This window comes from Neolamprologus brichardi, chromosome 10 (genome assembly GCF_056152115.1).
Source record: "Neolamprologus brichardi isolate AB-2024 chromosome 10, ASM5615211v1, whole genome shotgun sequence".
In the NCBI taxonomy this organism is placed as follows: Eukaryota; Metazoa; Chordata; class Actinopteri; order Cichliformes; family Cichlidae; genus Neolamprologus; species Neolamprologus brichardi.
Window position 1 is genome coordinate 23889281 of NC_142113.1, and position 19085 is coordinate 23908365.

At 41.8% G+C, this 19085-nt stretch overlaps 1 protein-coding gene across 6 annotated transcripts in view; it reads left to right on the plus strand.

Moving 5' to 3' along the window:
* The window catches only part of rapgef6 (Rap guanine nucleotide exchange factor (GEF) 6), a 136504-nt gene that overhangs the window by 73655 nt on the left and 43764 nt on the right, over positions 1-19085 (plus strand). For all 6 annotated transcript variants that reach the window (XR_015719722.1, XM_087847426.1, XM_087847427.1 and 3 more), the window contains 2 exons: positions 14093-14224; positions 18393-18573. Coding sequence is in view for 5 of the 6 variants with exons in the window: in XM_087847426.1 (XP_087703552.1) it covers positions 14093-14224; positions 18393-18573 (313 nt within the window). In the remaining variant the exon portion in view is untranslated. The remainder of the gene's footprint in view (positions 1-14092; positions 14225-18392; positions 18574-19085) is intronic.

A 19085-nucleotide genomic window follows, 5' to 3' on the forward strand; every position in this document is an offset into this window, starting at 1 on the left:
TTTTGACCAAAATTTCAGCATCTTTTAAATAAATATTTGATTTTTAGTAAGTCCTACATCCCACATGTTGAAGTCAGAATGGCTGTCGATGATAATAAGCTCTTTGTACTGCGGTCCTCTGCATCATGAGACCAGCAGATGAAATATTAAGCATTAGATAGATGAGCCATGGCTCCCTTGGTACATGAATATGTTGACAAAACCATTTTTGTGCTCTCAGAGCATGACCTTTGCCAGGTGAGGTAATGCCATTGCCTCTTCACATTGGCCCTGACAGATTTTCCTTGACCTCCACCCCGCAGACAGGCTAATAGACGAACTGACAGAATTCACACAGGCAGTCAAGGTAATGTGGCCTTTAAGCTCAATAGATGGGGAGGAGGGGCATCCAGAGAGAGAGCCAGAGAGACGATGGGACAAAGGCAGAGGGAGAGGGAGAATTGGAGTTAGAGACAACAATAGAGAGAGAGAGCTTTTAGCATACCAGGGGAGGTCTAGAATATCATATGCACAGGAAGTAGGGGTGATAAAGATCAATATGGATTGCATTAAGCCAAGCCATGCCCTACTCACCTCCCATAAGCCATAAATTACTCTTCAGTCCTTTGTAAACAAAAACACGCATTGCTTCTTTCTCATCTCCATAAGCGTGTCTCACAGCAATCTCGAAGATTTCTTAAAACTAGAAAAGCAGCGGTTGCAGACTTATGAGCATGCTGTACAGTGTTATTAAGTCATCATGCTGTTGAATCATTCTCCATGTGAAAAATGAAGGTTTCAGGTTGCATTTGGATCTCTTGGCTTTTTTAGAGATTAGATAAAAATGACATATTTTGTTACTCAGTTGGTCAGAATGGTCACTCGGGTTGAGCCGTATGTGGACTCTGTGGATATTTAGATAAACTGCACAGTTGCATTCAGTCTGCCTCTGTTTCTCTGCAAAAAATAATGTTTTTGTGGATAATGTGGCATTCCCATCGACACCAGTGTCACTGCAAGAGTTCAAATGCACTCTTATCTCTGCATTGAAGTACACTGCGAGGACTCGTAGGCAGTTGGATGTGTCAGTCATGGGCCTTGTTCACTGCCATTTAAGCTGTGAAGCTGGCGTATCTGAGGATCAGCTCCGACTTGTTCCAATGTACCTGGGAGGTACATTAAAGGACTTTGTACCTCCCAGGTACAAACTGACACTCTAAGCATGCTCGTTGAGTTTGACATCTTTTTTGCTTTTCACTCAGAAACAACTGACGAGGGCGTGATTGCTCGCGTGCACTTATATGCTATTTTAAAGCCGGATTTGGTTGGTAGGTTGTTTTCACAATTTACTGATTTGCTTTTAACCACTCTGTCGCTGCTGTTTACCTTTTTGCAATGCAGGATATGGTTATGACGACACACCACAGTGTGATGTTAAAGTTGAAGCTGTTGTGAAGCAGCTCAAAGAAGAAGCACTTGCTTTCTTAGTAGTTTACCACACTTTTCTTTTTCATGTAATAGTAAGCGGGGCGAGGGCGCGCTCTGGGATTGAGTGTTTTTGTAGTTAGTGGCATAAAAGGGCCTGTGTTGTATCCTGAATGGTGTAATTATTGTCCATTAGCTTTGATAGGCTGAAATTTTAGAGTGAAAAGCCCACTCAGGCCCTGTTTGCATTCACTGGCCCAAGCTGGTCAACATTACAGCATTAAAAGGAGTGAAAGTGAGACACTTTGTGCATAAAATACACACACACAGACACACACATACACTTATCACGTGTCCTCATCTACAGCTGTGCATGTGACCTATGAACTTAGCAGATTTGCACTCTTGTATGCATTTTAACACCCGCAAATGCACAGAACATTAACCACACACATACAAGAGATATGCAAAAACATTCATTTTATATATACAGACTCCACCTGTATATATACAGTACAACTGCCAGACTACACAGCCTCAGCACACACACACGACACACTCTAGTGCTGATATTTCAGCCACTCATGGCCCCCACCCACTCAATTTCACTTGCTCCCATTATTTCACTGCTATTGATCCACATCCCCCTCGTCCGCCTGCCGATCCAGAGAGCCTTTACTGGATAATTTTCAAGGGCATTTATAAATGCAACACGGGGTAAATGGGTGATTGCCATGTGGCTGGTTTTGATATGCTGTTGGTTGTTTTGTGAATTTGTGAGAGGGGAGAGTGCAGGGAAGCATTTAGAAATGGGAACCCCGAATGGGGGGAAAAAATATGATGAGGCCGATCGTGGAAGATTTTCTCCTCCTTTGTGCATTTCTAATTTGTAGGAGTTAAATTGTTTAAAAGGAAAGTAACACTTGACATTTGTGCATTTCGTTTCTTTTGACTTCACTTGAATTTTTAAGGTCTTTCTTTTTTTTCCCTCCCCACCCTCTGCTTTCAGGTATTGTTACAGCCACCTTGCACATTAACATTTTGGCACTGAATATTTAAACAAATGTAAAAACCCTTTTCTGAAATACAAATCCACATCTGTAGCCTGCGTTGTGGCAGGAGAATGGAGTCAAATGATTTTAGATTTATATAAAAATGGGAATAACTTTTTCACACGTTAAGAGCAGGTCGTTTGCATGTACTTGCTTTACTGTTAAGCATTGTTTTTGTGAGGTAGAATAAATTTCCCGCGGTACTAAAACTGCAGTTACTTCTGTTTGTTTGGCTGAGGTGTGTGCGAGCCAACAGAGTGGAACGGAATCCAACATTAACAAAAACACCAAAAGAGAACCACGGGTGGAGCTGCCCCCTTAAAGTGGCCTCTGGGTCAACCTGTAGGGGTGCCAGGGCCGTGCTGTATGTGTGTGTTTGTGTGTGTGAAGCTCTGTGGATTTGGCTGCTGGGCAGGAAGCATCTGTTAATTCAGGAGGGCCAGTATGGTATATTTTTGTGCGCGTGTATGTTTAAGTGCACATGTGTTTGTATCAGTATTAAAGCCCAGTGTTTTGCCTTCCCTCCTGTATCCGGCAGACCTGGCCGTGGCCCACCTTCCTCAGAGGCTCAGACAGACTTGTAGCTTCCTGTGACACACATAACTTTGTGCGCGCGAACACACACACACACAGATACGCATGCTCAAATGAAACCAAAGAGGGGTAGTGTTTCACCCTGAAAGACTTTGTTGACCAACAGATAGGGAAAATAATCCCTCATAGCATCCATTGGAGAGATATGAGTTTCATATACTGTACAAAGCCTGCAGAATGCATATAAACTTAAGTAGTAGCACCAGTGAAAATGCTTCTCGACAGTAAATATCGGTGCCATTTTACTCATTTACACCAAATGTACAGATTAAATGTATTCCGTTTTGTAACTGTTATTTTGGTACAGGTATTTGAACTATAGCAGAAAGAAAGGAATATAATGGAAAATGGAAAAGAAAAGGCTTTAAATAACTCTCTCCAAGGTGGGAAAAGTCAGATAATCCAGTGATACCTGGAAGATCTAGGCTTTACCAAAATAATTTCATCCTGGTCGCTTAATCAGGGAAAAACGGTAATCCACGCAGCTTCTGATTCCTCATGCGCCCTCCACCCAGGTATCGGAGCAGGTGGAGGAGGGAGGTAGATGGGTTGCGCTGGGCTGAGTTGTCCTTTCAGGAGCAACCAGCTCTTGGGCAGCGACTGGCGTCTGCTACCTGCTGCCACACATACGCACATGCTCATGCAACACACACGCGACACGCTAGATGCCAGCTGGAAGGAATTTCCACTAAAGCCTGGTTGTAATACTTCCAGTCCGCCAGAGAAAGTGACTGCGGGGATGCCGACCCATGCTAATTATCTCCACCACCGCCACCAGATGACTGAGTGTCTAGTAAAAATTGTGTAGGATGACTTACCATGTAGAGCCATCTCATTCCAAGAAAATCCAGACTGCTGAGGTTCACACTAATCAAGGGAGGAAGGCTGATAAGTAATTTGTTATTATCACTCCTAATAGCTCATATTATCCCCTAAAAGTCACGAATATTGCAACAGAAACTAGCGCGTAGGCTTTGGAGTGGTGCTCAGGATTTCGGAGCCAAGAATTTGGGATTTACTTGCATCTTAGAAAACAATGACTCCATTCCCCCTGGTGATTTTTAGATTTGTCATTATTGTGTGGACTTATTTGAAAGCCTTTGAACAGCACACCCTCTGCCAAGGCCTTTTTTTCCTCCTTTGCAGCTTTAATGAAGGTGGTCAGCTTTCGCCTTGGCAGAGGACTTCCAAGACAAGATTGTATTTGAATTTTAAGGTGGTTCTGCCACCTTAATAGTCACGCACACTCACAAAGCCCTCTGACACGCATGCACAAAACCTACTTTCTATTGTTCAGAGGTTAATCTCTTTGTTTTGGCAATACAGTAATGTGTTCAGGATTTTCGACTATCCGGATGATTTATCTTACAAATGAGGACATTATTCGCGCGAAAACTTTCTACCTTGTTTATCTTTCCTTTCTTTTGTCATCATGCTCTCTATGATTTTTCTTTCGTGGGACTACAGGGGCAAAAGTCACAGGCCTTTGGCAGTGCTGGTGCCATTCAGCTTCCCGTCTGTCACAATGCTGGCAGCACACGCTGTGGAAACTGCCAGCTAATGGCTGTTTATCCACCGCAGAAACTTGCCAGCTAATGTCTGCCCAAGCTAAGAACTTGCCAACCAATGATTGTTGAACCTTGTACCTCGCAAACTATGCCTTGCCAAATCACAGGATGCAGTTTCTTTTTGCTCAACTGAGAATTGATGGATTTCAGAGAGTTTTGGATGGATGGAGAATTCCCAGCTCAATTTCAGGGAGAAAAAAAAAAAAGTCCTTCATGTTGTCCCACTTTCAGTTTCCAGCGATTAGTGCCCAGTTTCTCTTTCCAGAACATTTTTAGCATACGTTTCTGACAGAAAATGAAGAATGTTTTTTGCATCCGTAGGATCGTGTTTGTAAAGATTGTGCAGCTTGAGCTAAATACCGCATACATGATATATGATTATATAAGGAAACCATTATCCCTCCTCTTTCCCTAAGCAGTATATTGTGTCTAATCCCATTAAGTTTAAGATGATGCATGTTGGCTTCAAAACTACTATCCCTTTTTATTCTCCCTGGGATGATTAGTTTATCTTTTTCCAGGAGTTTAATGTTAAATTGTGGTGCGGCGGGAATAATATGGTCGGGCAGCAACACACACTTTCAATCTGGGCATTAATTTCAGGGTTTATCTTGCCACATGTAAGAGCTTTTAGAAAGTAAAGCTGAATGGAGATAACGTAGCCAGGCAGGACAGTGTGTTTGTGTGTGAGCGAGAGGGAATCCATCCATTCACATGCAGTCTTCTCTGCTCGGCGGTATTTGAGTCCTCATCTCCTCATCTGGTCCATAACTACACACACACACATTCTCTTTCTCTCTATGTTACATGCTTTTCTTTGCAGTTGTCACCTCTAATTTCAACTTCAATTCATTAAATCTCCCCTTGCTCCAGCTGGTGCAGACACTGTCTCACACATATGTGTACACACACATAGCCAGAGATATGGAAGTGTGCACTGAGGTAGAATTGGATTCTTAAGAGAATATTGGAGACTTTTTATCTTCATCAGTTCCCACACTTTGACTTCATCCTCATTCTACCCCACACTGTCACTCTTATCTTATACTCTCTGCCTCACACTCTGCTACCTTTGCTCTATCTCTCGCTTTCACAAAGGCACATATACACACTCATTTCAGTTTCAATCATATTCTGCACTCTGCCTTTCTCACTCTCGCTTGCATTTCTTTCTTTTGACTCGGTCTCCCTTTGTCTCTGTCGCTCACATTCAGTTAAGGTCCCTCTATTTTCTCCATGCCTCCGTCTGTCTTCCTGCACTGTGTCTTAATCCAGTCGTCTGTGGGCTTGCCAGTAATGGAGTAGTGCTGAGCCCATTCGGTAATCTTAGTTCTCCTAAATGAAGCCTATAGGAGCATGCAGTTTCCGTATCGTACACTCTGTCTGAGTGTACATAAATAAATGCATAAATATATGCGCGTGTATTTTTCTCCTTCCATCTGTTTGTCCACCGGTTACAGCTTTAGAGCTAACAGTGGCCTCAATTGATCAAAGCTTTCTCCAGCACTACAGGGCGAAATCCGCAGCTTCAAAATGTATGTGTGTACTTGTGTGTCTGTGTCCCTGTCCAGACATCAGAGGCTATGTTCTCACCTAGCTAGTCTGATGAGGCTACTCGCAGCCTTTTTACTCGTCCTTGCTCCCTTTGAAGCTGATTTGAATGTGGGTTTTTGAACCAGCAGAGGGGGGGAAAAAGGCAAGAATGGAAAGAGTCTTCAAAAACTTGGCAGCAAATGGGTTCAGGCCAGAAAAGAAGGTGTGAGAAACTACGACAAGGGAGACTAGACAGCGGCGCTTGTAATGAGGGTGTAAACCACAAGACGAAGATGCGAGCCGGTGGTGATAAACGGCGAAAAAGAAGCGGAGAAAGCAGAAAAGAGGCGGAAATCTGATTCGGGGTTTGCGTTGAATGTTACATCAAAGAAATTATAAGCTGTTTGTGCTGCGTGACAGCGGCATTGTTTCTCGGTGCGGAGATGCACTGCTGTCGTCTCTGATGTGGTTTCTGGTTTAACAGCCTGCTCTGAGACCAAAGTCTGCACGGTTATAGCTGTTATCTGTCAAAGACATACTGTCATCAAGGCTCCCTGTTTTAAAGGATTGTGCACTAAATAGTAAGGGGGAAGAGTTATGAAGGTTCCTACAGCTTCTGTTCAACAAGATATTGCTAAACTCGTCTTGAATTACTTTGGTGAACTTATATGATTTTTGCACTTGCGATGCAGCTTGAGAGCACCTCCACATATAAACACCTATGAGTTTATCTCTGAGCGTATAAGTCTCATCAAATCATTTTTAGGTGATTAAAGTAGAAGTTTTGAGCCGGCATAGGGTTATATACATTATGTATGTCAAGCTTGGCTCTACACCTCGGGTCATGTCAAGGCTGTTTGCCACTGCTGACACCTACAGGCCAACCATGTTAAGTGTCAGATACCCCATGGGTGACCTCACTATGCGTCGCCATGCTTTATTTAGTCAGCTCCGAGGTTATGAGTAGTGTATAGTTGGCACTTTGAGCTCTGCATGGTGGTAGAAATGAGCTGGCAGCCCGGCTGCATGGATGATTAATGGCACTTGAGTCTTGACTTCGGTCAGGCTCAGCCCTCTCCGTCTATATTAAGAACCATCATGGCCTGTTTTTGTTGTATATTTTTGGATGTTACAGCAGTGAGTTATAAACTTTTACGTGTGGTTTTGGCTGGTTTATTCAGGTATTAATAATAACGAGGACAGTGATAAACGTTAGGCATTAAATGGTGCTCGTGTCTCTGTATTTGCAAAGGCAGTTTGGGCAACTCTTTGCCTCGCTCTTTGAGTTTAGTGAGACATGAATATACTGATTGCTCCTGCCTCATTTCTTTTCTGCAGCCTAGACTATGCATACGACTTGGCTAAAATAACGATTTGCCATTGATCTTTAGCAAAAAGCTGTCTTTCTGTTTTCTCATTGCAAACACATCACATGTCATTAAATATTCATCGGGCTTTGTTTGTGTCATTGTTATTTGGACCCACTTTAATTGTCACCCTTATCAAGATTCATGAGCCTCATCACACTTTCTTTAATTGCTTACTCGTTCTCTACATTGTTCATCTCGGTGTAATGTTCTCATATATTCACCTCTGCTTCTCTGTCTCATTCTGTGGTGCATTTCTTTTGATCTTTGCTCTGTTTCTTTCTGTTGTTGTTGTTGAGGTATCTGATTGTGTGTAGTCTCTGATTATCAGTGGTTTAGTGAAGTTTCAGGAGTCTTCTGCCATTCAATTGTCATATACAGTGTGTATGCGCATATAGGTTTATTAGAGCAAAACATAAGCAGCATCTTCTCTGGCACTTTTATGATATTTCAAATCAACCAGTGCACTTTGCTAAATAGCCCATGTCACTCGGTGATGTCTTCAGGATTTCCAAAAACCATCGAGACCCCGACATATCTCTCAAACTCAACCTAGCAAAGATAATTCCAGCACTAAAATGCTTCTTAAGAAAGCCAGTCTCTGGTCTCTGCTGGCAAATGGCTAGTCTGAGCTTTATAGCCCACTTTACCACCGAGGTAATAGGTGGAACATAGCAGTCATGCTCACAACCAGTTAATCTCATTCTTAAAACTGGATGCAATAAGTAAAGGGGGGGGGGTCTCTAGAAGATGGGAAAGAAGAAACCATCATAATATATTCTGAATGCTTTATTCTGCTTTCGGGGACTTAAGTGGGCCTCCAGAAAGACAAATGTAGTTATAAAGAAGGCTTAAGATGCAGAGGTATAATTTCAATGTTGATAATGCATTTTTAATGATAATAATACATTTTATTTATAGGCGCCTTTCAGACACTCAAGGTCACCTTACAGTAGCACGTAAACAATACCATAAAAAACATAAGAAAAGTGTATATATAGCAAACATGGTAGATGAAATTTAGACATAAACAGTCATAAAAGTATAAAAGCAAATATAAAAACTGAGCAAGGTAAAAATGGTCTAAGGCAGATCAGGTGTATGCAATTCTAAACAAATGGGTTTTGAGTAGTGATTTAAAAGTGGTGAGACGGTGTGTGGTCCGTAGAGCAAGTGGAAGTGCATCCAAAGTCTCGGGGCAGAACAACTAAAGGCTCTGAGTCCCATGGTAGTCAGGCGAGCAGGTGGAACTGACAGAAGGGAAGCTGAAGAAGAGCGGAGTGTACGAAGGGGCGAGTATGTATGGAGAAGATCGGATAGATATGGAGGAGCAAAGTTATGAAGCGCTTTGAAAGTGAGAAGCAGGATCTTGAAATTGACACGGAGGTGAATTGGGAGCCAATGGAGCTGTTTAAGAACAGGTGTTATATGTTCAGTGGATCTAGTTCTGGTAATAATACGAGCAGCTGTATTTTGAACCAACTGCAGTTTATGGAGGGATTCATGAGGTAAACCATAGAGAAGAGAATTACAGTAATCCAGACGAGATGTGACAAGAGCACTGACAAGTATGGCGGTACTGTGTGGTGTGAGTGAGGGACGAAGACGGTTAATATTATGGAGATGAACGTAGGAAGACCGAGTGATATTATTTATGTGCTGTGAAGGACAGAGTGCTATCGAGAATGACACCAAGACTCTTAACCTGAGGGGAGGGTGTGACAACAGAGTTATCAATGGATAACTAATTATTTCTCCCTTTTGGAGGAAATGCCCTTATTTAGCTGGTTAGACTGCAATGAGCTATGATTTTATGTAACCACTTGCTTTTATTCGGATGCAGTCTAGTTATATTAGTTTCTACCCACCAAGTCTTTATTATGGTTTACTGGATGATTTTATGAGAAGTAAAACAACAACACTGTATGTCTACTGAAAGTTTTAAATGGAGATTTTGAACATAAAACAATAATGTTGGAACTTCATCATGAGTATAACTCATGCACGAATGAATTGGTCAACTCGGGTGAATTCTCTTGGCTTGTGGGTCATCTGCAACATGCTAGTGATCTGAGAGCTCCAAATGAATTCTCACCATATTTGGCCATCTTACTTAGACTACGTCTGCGTTACACCCATTATTTCTCTCCAGTTAATCTGGCTCTATAAATAATTGCTGCTGTGAAAGCTCGGCTTGTTTGGTAATGTATAGAGTCTGCTCGAGCCTCCTGTGATTGTGCCCGCTCGTTGACATGATAGAATTGTACAGCTGAAGGAACCTTTCACATTTATATTTAATCTCCCAACTCTCATCCTTAATGCATGAGGAGAATGGGAGACCCCGACACCCCGCCCCCCTACTTCGTGGTTTGGCCTGTTGGGAGAGGAAAGGAGGGGGATTAGAGCAGGATTAAGTCTGTGTGAATGGGAGCCACAATTATTCGCTTCCACCATCAGTCAACTTTCACCCCTCTAACCGTTTAGTCTCTCTGCGAAACCTACAAAGACACGTGTTCGTGTTTTTGTACGTTCTAAAACACATCAGAGTTTTAACTTTTTATTGAGAATTTAATCTTTTTGCCTGTAAAAGATTATTCGGTGAATAATTTTACCTGCAGATTAAGTTGCGTGTTATCAGATAATGATTGAATCATCCGTCTTTCTTTGCATCCTTGATATAGAGAGTCAGTAGGTTATAGGCTGGGCATCCTTCAGCTGTGGGACACCAGCCAATGTGTGAGGGCTTCTGTAGCACCCAGCACTTTTCCTTGTACTGGCCATTGAAAACAATTGCAGATAACATTTTTTGAAAGGTAATAAAAAGCCAGATTATTGCCAAACAACAGCCTATGGTTTTGAGATTACATTTCGGCTAATGTATTTCCCTCCTTTGGTCGTATGCAGTCAAAGGTTGCTCCAATGCGATTTGTCATTAGTTCTTGTGCTACAAGACAGGAAGTGGAGAATTTGCAGTACTAAAAATTGACCTCCTTGTTGACAGGTTCTTCATGTTCAAGTACTGAATTTGTTTATAGAGATTAGTCGGTCATTCTGGTGCATTAGTGTGGTGACATTTAACTTCAGCTACTCTAATAGCTACTGTAGTAACTCGCAGTTCTGTACCAAAGATGCCAAAGATTCTGTGCTGATGTTCTTTAAGTGAGCACTGCTGAAAGTTACAGGGTCTTTTTGTGGTTGAAAGGGTAGCGTCATCGAGAGGGAAATGTACTAAATTATTGCAGATTTCCACGACAAACCCCTTAAACTCCAAATTAAGTTTAATTTGAATTGTAGCAGGATTAAACCATGGTGACCGGTAACTTTTTGCAGCATATGCAGTATGCCATATTAAAGCATTCTTGGGAAAAAATGCAACATTTTTGATGAACTGAAGACAGTTGAGGCCAAAATAATTAAAGTAGCCAACATTTCCTCTCAAGCAGTGAAACTGTGCAGTTCAGAAAGACAGGTATCGATTCTGATTTGATGTTTCTTAATTAAAAGTCACAGCCAAGCCAAGTTTTTGCTGTCACAACTTACTTTATCAATTTGTTTTTGTTGTTGTTGTTGGACCCCTTTGAACTTAACCAGCTAATCGATCGCGATCAACATTTTTCCTCGTTAATATCCTCTTAGGGTGTGTTTGTGAGTCTCGATCCGGTGAGCAGTTTGATACATTAGTTTCTACCTCTGTGTGAAATCTGTTGAATGGATGAGGGTGGGAGTTTCATCATCACTGCCTGATAACTGCTCCATCGCGCAGAAATCAATAAGTATTTATCTGTAATGAAATTAGCAATCGCTCTCTGTCCTCCCTCTCACTTTTTCTCGTCCTTCTTATTCACAAAGAAGCACAACAAACAGCAAAGAGTGTTGCTCAACGGTAAGATTGGCGAATTCTCCTTCTGTTTATGGATGATTGTGTGGAATTTAGTCAATGGCATCAAAACAGACTTAATGCATGGAATACATGTTGTCTACTGGTCAATATGCTTATATAGCTGTGCTTAATAGTAAATGGATTTCACTTAAATGCTCCTTTAGTCACGACTTAAACCTCAGGCCTGACTCATTATGTGCATGTGAATGATACAAAAGCACACTTTGTAATTAGAAACCTGCTATTTAAGTATCACTAATAGGACTATTAACGCTCTGCGACAAATTTATTAGGGTTCTGTAGTTTTAGACAGTACTTTAGCCGAGTGCTGTCAGAAGTGTATGTAAGGGAGACTGAATCTGTAGGGCAAAGCTAACAGGGTTAAACAAAAGTGAATGGATTAATACTGGTCCTAATTGTGCTGATTTCCTCTCATGGCCAGGTTTTAGTTCAAGAATCCATGGGTAAATAATAAATAATTTCCTAAATGGCTTTTGCTTCACTACCATCTGTAGCTCTAGTTTTTGGGGATGAGCTCTTTCTCATTCCAGGTTCAGGGAAAAAGGTGGCTGTGCACAGGCTGGCGCACTGTGTGGAGTGGAATGCAGAATAATAAGCGCACTTGAAACTAATTTGCCTGTAAAAATGCAGTAAAGAACTGGCAGGTAGATTTGTCTGCAAGACACTTTGATTTTACAATGTACCTACTGTTTTCTGCGAGAAGAGTTTCTCAATTTAAAAAAAACAAAACAGTGTAGTGGTCTAGTGAAACATGTAAGTGTTTGATTTTTAAGTTCACGATAAAGCAAACGCATTTCACAAAATTGCATTTTAAAAAGCATCCAGATAAAACAAGAAATTTCAGAATAGAAACCCTCAAAAAATAGTTAATTTTGAATACAACGCACATTAAGAACAAGCCTTTACACTTTTTAAACTCCACCCTTCTATATGAATGTGGTTGTAGAGTCCAGCAGGCCTATTAGAAGAGGTGGGGGGTGGCGTACCCCCAGACTCAACGTCTTTAATATTGCATGTTGGTACCCTGGCTCCGTGCAGCCTCGCCTAGCTTCACTTTGGCTTAGTGAGTCTTTTCCCACCATAGGTTATACGCGCAGACTTCAAATGAGTGTTTATGTGTGCGTTTGGAAGGCAAGTGCTGTCTGATGTGACGATGGAGGAGGTGTGCTGTAGGTTCGCCAAGTGTCGCAGGAGGACGTCCTCCCTCACTCTGACACTGCCCCGGCCCAAACTGGTAAGGCTTGAGATTTTAAAGATCGTCTGGGTTGCTCCTGGAGCAGACAGGGGAGCACGGACATTGGTCCGCCTGCACATAAAATTGAGGTTAAACAGGTTTAACGAAATGTTTTTAATTCCTCAGACTCGCACTCTGTCATCCTCATCTGAGTTTAGGCCAGTTCTTTTCTTTCCCACAGCTGTTTAGTAGATGCAACTAATTCTAAGCCTCTCCAACCTTGATGTAATAGACTTGTAGTAAAATCAGCACCTGACATTTCAGACACTGGTGTTTGTTTCCAGTCTCGCAGAGCTGCACGGTCTTTGATCAAAGAGTGCCGCCATTCTCGACTTCACTAAGAACTTTTTTCTATTTTATTTTCCCTGGAAATCTCTACATTGAGGGGCATTTTGTTGTTTTTGAAGCAGGTTTCCTAGTGATGTGTACTGTGATGTGCATTTGGGAATTATTTGGCGTCCAGTTAATACAAATTTCTCTAAAGAGAATTGGAATTCACAATATGGAAACTCGTGACTCGTCCCCCTCTGTGCTTGAAGTGGCTCTGTGGTATGTGAAGCGTCTCGGTTCAGTGCAAACTGAAGGCTACGCAAATGTTTACAGGTTACACCGGTGAGGCTGCTGGTTCTGCGCCTTTGCAGCGCTTTGATGCTCTTGCCTTTGGAAGCCTCTTGACTGTTTGACTGACAGCTTTACCTCATTCTGTATCTGGATTTAGTGTTATTGGAGAGCGAGCTCTCAGCAGCTCAGATTTTGAGTGTATGTGGGCAATTTTCAGCAAACGTGATAACAAAATAAAAACTATTGATTTTGTTTGTATCAAAGCTCACACGTCTTTGTGGAAATTGTCTTCTTCTCTGGAAGTAGACACATTTATTTATTTACTGTCTTTTGTGTTGCTTGGTGTATTTTCTGATTTAATTGATTAACTGCTTTTGTGCTTATTTCTGTCTTTTTTGGAGGGAGGAAAAGAGGGAGGGAGGGGGGTAAATACATTTCCATCTGTTGAAGTTTGAGTATTCATCTGTGTGTACTCTGTACACGTGTAAGCTGTCTGTGTAACGAGGAAACCAGGATTTACTGTTTAATTGTTTTGTTGAGGTCACTCCAAAAATATCAAAGCAACCTCCAAACCTTCACAGTGTACCAGATATCGTATCTGTCTGCACCCCGGCTCATAATTCACTGCAACGTGAAATATCCTGAGCTCCATCGTCTTCAGGTTAATTAGCCCGGAGCATGTGAAACCAGCTGTGGCTTTCAGCCTGATGAAACAGCTGTGTGTGTGTGTGTGTGTTTGTCACTGTTAACTGTGTCTGTGCGTGTGTGTGTTTGCCTCTTTTGAACCCTGTGCATGTTTGCCTCAGCTGAACTCATATCCTCTTCACCCTCTCTGTTTGTCTTCTTCTGTATCTCCTACTTCCTCTCTGTCTGAGCAGCTTCCTGCCGATCTCAATAAGATGCACCTAACAGACCATGCCCACCAGCAGGTGATGCACATGCCGCCCAGCCAGTCGGGATGCAGCATCGCCAGTGACTCGGGTAGCAGCAGCCTTTCAGATATTTACCAGGTGGGTACCTCCCTGTTTATGGCAAAAGTTTATTGTATTTATTTGCAAATAAACCCACACTTAAATATGGATTTATGGATACAAATTTCCACAAAGCTGATTATTTTTCCCTTTCATTTTGCCAAATTCCTCTTCTCTTTCCTTTTAATTGTTCAAATTCATTATAAAAAGTCAGTATTATGTAAAATAGGATCCAGCCAGTCAGTTAAAACTACTCTTGCCTCACAAATTACTTGAAGTATCCTCGTGCTTTTACTGCAAACAAAAGCTTTTAATTGAACGAACTCTTTCCAATCCTGTGACAAAACCCTGTCTACTGTTTCTGGTCGTGTGTTTTGCTGAAAGGTGAATTCTCTCCATCTTCACGTGTTCTCAGTTTATCAATCAACCCTCCGCCCACCTTCCTTCTAATCCTTTTTGTCTCTCTAATTATTGTGGGTCCTGGTGACTCGTCCCCCCCTGTACTTCCTGCAGCAGATTAAAGGTCACATGTAGAAAATGAACCTAACACTTATAGCTCCAACTTTAACTGAGCTACAGCAGGTAGAACAGCTCAATCTACATAAGGGAAATTCCTACGTGTAAAAGTAAAATAGCCAAAGAAGAGCCTTTCTCTTTGTATCTGTCTAACATTCCTGCAACATTTTTGGCAGTTGAGCAAGCTTTTAAGTGTAGACTGTGTGAGTGATTGCAAATCAGTAACCCATAAAAGCAAACAGAAGCTTTCTATGTAATCATTTTAATCCCTTAGCTCTCCTAATCCCCCCTCTTTACACAGAAAGTTGCACTAAATTTAACATTTCGGCACTGTCTTTCAGCTGTCTTCCCCCCACTTTACAACCTACATGCTATATTCTGCACACGTCCGTGAATATGTGTACAGACGTCCTTTTTGACAGTGGCTTGTTAGTTCTGCTGGCTTTAACGGGAACCAGCGTGGCCTGTTTGCCACACACTAATGAGCTAGTTGATGTGCTGGTGCGATCTGTGGGCTCTGCGGGCTTTGTTTGTTTCACCCGGGAATGTTAATGCAGCTTATGTTTTTTTTTCTAGGTTCCAGTATATACTGTAAATGTTACAACAGCGCATAACAAAACGTTCGCCAACAAGATAACATTGGTGAAAGATAAGGTTAGGTAACACGGGAGAGTGATCAAAGCAGACAAACTGAGGAAATCGCCACAAATGACTGTGAGGGGGGGAGACTTGCTGAATTAAAAAAATAAAATAAAATGAAATCCTACACCTTTCTTTCTCAGGCTGTCTGTGAGTGACTGCAGATTGATGTAAGTCAGGTCGGCCCGGGTCAAACGTTTAACACAGAGACTCACTCTGTTCATCCTCAGATTAGATATTTATCACACGCATCTGATCCCATCACTTGTCGCTGACCCGGCTCTGTGTTTGTTTACAGCTGTCTTAAAGTGCTGACCCTCCACTCAGCTGTGATCCTCAGCTGTCAGTGCAGCAAACGCTATCTGTTGTGGGTTTTCTCTTACACGTTCTTTTTGGTTTTTTCCTCCTTCCGCTCCCTCTTTTATCTCGGCTTAACGCTCAGCAGCTCACCTCCCTCTTTCTCCTCATCTTTTCATCACTTTCTTTAACTCCTCGTAATCCTCTCTTATGCTTCTTCGTCTCCTGGCCGTGGTATATCCTGAACCTTTTCGCCTCCTTTCTGGGGATGGGACGTGGTAAAATGCAGTGGTTCGTGTAGATCTGATGCCACATTTCTAAGAAATTTCCTCCTGCCTCAGACTTGATCTGAGACCAGGGGTATTGGCCTGAAAGGGCAGACGATGCATTCTGAATGAACTGGGCTCTCAGAAGCACTGACTGATATGTCGGTGAGGAGGAAGAGAATGAGTTTTTGTCTCTTTTTACCCCTTTTCTCCCACATTTCCTAGAATATTTCTGTTAAAAGGCTTTTTGCATTTTGTCTTAGTCTCTGAGACATATTAACTGCATGGACTAATAATTAGAAGGGAAATAAAGTTTCCTATGTTAGATCTTGTACAGTTAATTAAAAAAAATCAGCCTTTTGACAGTTCAATGTGTTAAAGATGCTCCATATACTGCCGTTTCATTTAATTATTACAAGATGAGGAAAGCACGTTTTAAAAAGTTCGGCTGCACATCTATGTTCGAATATGTTTCCTGGCTTGTTTTTTTTCCATCTTATATTCAACCAGATTAAATTCATCTACTATCCGGGAACAGGAAAGGTCTGAGGAGCAAGGGTGTTTTAAAAGTCCTCTAAATGGCTTCTTCAACCTAATTTATAAAAACAACAGCAGGCCTGAACTTTGAATGGACTATTAGCTCAATACCCTTGGGTTGGAAAAACATAAAAAACACTTTGGCCATGTCCCAACTATCCATAGAGCCTAAGAGCTTGATTGTATTGCTAGCTGGCAAGGCCATCTTACAATCTATAGACTAGGAAATTCACTTTTCCCCACCAGATATCAACAGCTAATATATCTCTGCCTGTCTTTTCAACTGTAAATCCAAAATGTAGAAAGAATGAAGATGAAGAAAAAACGACTAATGTAGCTGAGCAAATGAAGACATAAACGCACAATAGTTACTGATAAATTTAGGGTAGTATCGTTGGGATTTTTTTTTTGTTCAAGCTAAGGCTAATTAATATGTATTTTGCTGTCCACCTTATTAGCCACACCTTACATTTAGTATTGTATGACCACTTTGGCCTTCAGAACTGCCTCAAATTCAACAAGGCTCAAACGTTTCTCAGAGATTTTGTCCATGTTGAATTGGTTGCAACACAGAGTTGCTGCAGATTTGTCACTTGCACATCCATGATGCAATTCCCATTCCACCAAATCCCCAAGGGGCTCTCTGTCTGGTGACTATGGAAGCTATTTGAGTACAGTGTTCTCACTGTCACGTTCAAGCGCTATTCTGTTAGAAGCATCAGTTGGAATATGGATATAAAGATCAGATACTACGAGGGCCAAAGTGTGCCAAGAAGATACTCTCCCCCAATCACACACCTTTACACCCTCACTAGCAGCCTGAACCGTTGACACAAAGCAGGATAGATTCATGCGTTCATGACGTTTACACCAAATTCTGACTCTGACATGTTAACGTCGCTGCAGAAATCACATTCATCTGTAGTCCATCTGCTTCTAGGATCACCATGTGTTCTGCATACCTTAGTTGTAACGAGTGGTTATTTAACAAAATATCTCTTTTTCAGTAAACATGATAAATGCTGGAGGTCTAAGTGGATTATGTGCCTAAATGAACACATGCATTCAAATTTTTTGGAAAGCAGACAGAAGCAGGGGTAAAATCAGGCTTAGCTCTCCAGCTTTTTTAGGCCCACCTAAAAAAGCTAACAGACGGCCGGTAACGCTGCCACTACCACCAGAGAGCTCCTCGATTCACCTTTAGGTGACGGTTCAATTCCCAACTGACATGAATGGCCTCATGCCCTTTTAGATCCATACTCTTCCAACCATCTGTCTGCCTCGCACAGGAGAAATGCTGTGAAATATGAATTATTAGTGAATGGATTTAAATATTTGGCTGTTGGCCTGGCTTTTTTGTAGTCTGGCACTCAGCTCACGGTTGCTGCTAGCGCTGCTTTTTCCAAGGTTATCCTTTTTTATGTTTCGTGCGAGTAAATTGTCACCGAAAAGCCGTCAATGCTAGAAATTCTGAACAATAAGCCTTTTTTTTTTTTAGTCTTTATGTCGTCACAGTCGCACGTCTTTCATGCTCTTCATTTTTTCAATAATTGCAAATAATTGGTCACCGTGTTGTGCTTTCTAAACTGTCTTGTAATGGCATACTCCTCTTTACAAGGCCTGAGAGGACTCTTGTCATTGTAAATATCAATACCCCCAATTTGAATTTCTAGGTCACGTTATTTTGGGAATTGGAAGGTCGAGATTGATGTGAGAACTGAGCCATTTAACACCGAGGCAATTTTAGCCCCATCAAAAGCGACTGAATTTCATAATTTAATCTTTTTCATAACCCATAAGAAAGGAGCCTTCACATTTACTATGTAAAATGTTCAATTCATTTGTCATTTAAATGAGACATGCTGGACTTCAAAGACTTCTTCCTTCCTTTTTTTTTTAGTGTTACTAACCGGCCAATATTCAGTTTTTTGCTCTTTGTGTTTTGCTCCCAGGCCACAGAGAGTGATTTGGGGGATGTCGACCTTTCTGGACTTCCAGAGGCTGCAGTGGACAGTGAGGAGGAGGAGGAGGAAGACGAGGACCTGGAGAGAGCTTCGGACACTCTCCTAGGCCGAGATCTGGTCCGAGAGTGTCTTGAAAAAGATCCTGTCGACCGCAATGACGACGACATCGGTCAGTTTGACAACTTTGATTTGATTGAATTGGGATAAAAGTGGCCTAAAATAAAGTGACAGATTCGGGCTGTCTCAGTGGCTATTTTTAGACTCATTTAGTACAGAAATGAGAGATGAGTGATATACAAATGTCCCTCTCTCATAAAGACCCCTTGCAGCTGTCCCCAAACACCAGTCTGTATTTTCAAGCAGGCTCTCAGAGGCAACCTCATTAACAGAACCCAGTGGGGTATTAAAGGAGGGGCTTGCATCAGAGAGCTGAGAGAAGCAAAGGCCTGGCCTGCTGCGTGCCTGCTGGGAGGCTGGCCTTCTCATGGCCTTCAGCATTACAAGCACAGCTCATTGAGAGGAAATACCTGACACAGAGAGCAACTGAAGGGATAACAGGCTGAACCCAAATTCAACCAACTTTTATTATTCTATTTCACGTCATTAGTTACTTTTTTGATGCTCTCCAGAAACTCTCTGAAAGAATCTTCCTGAATAAGCAGACAGAAATATTTTCGCTGG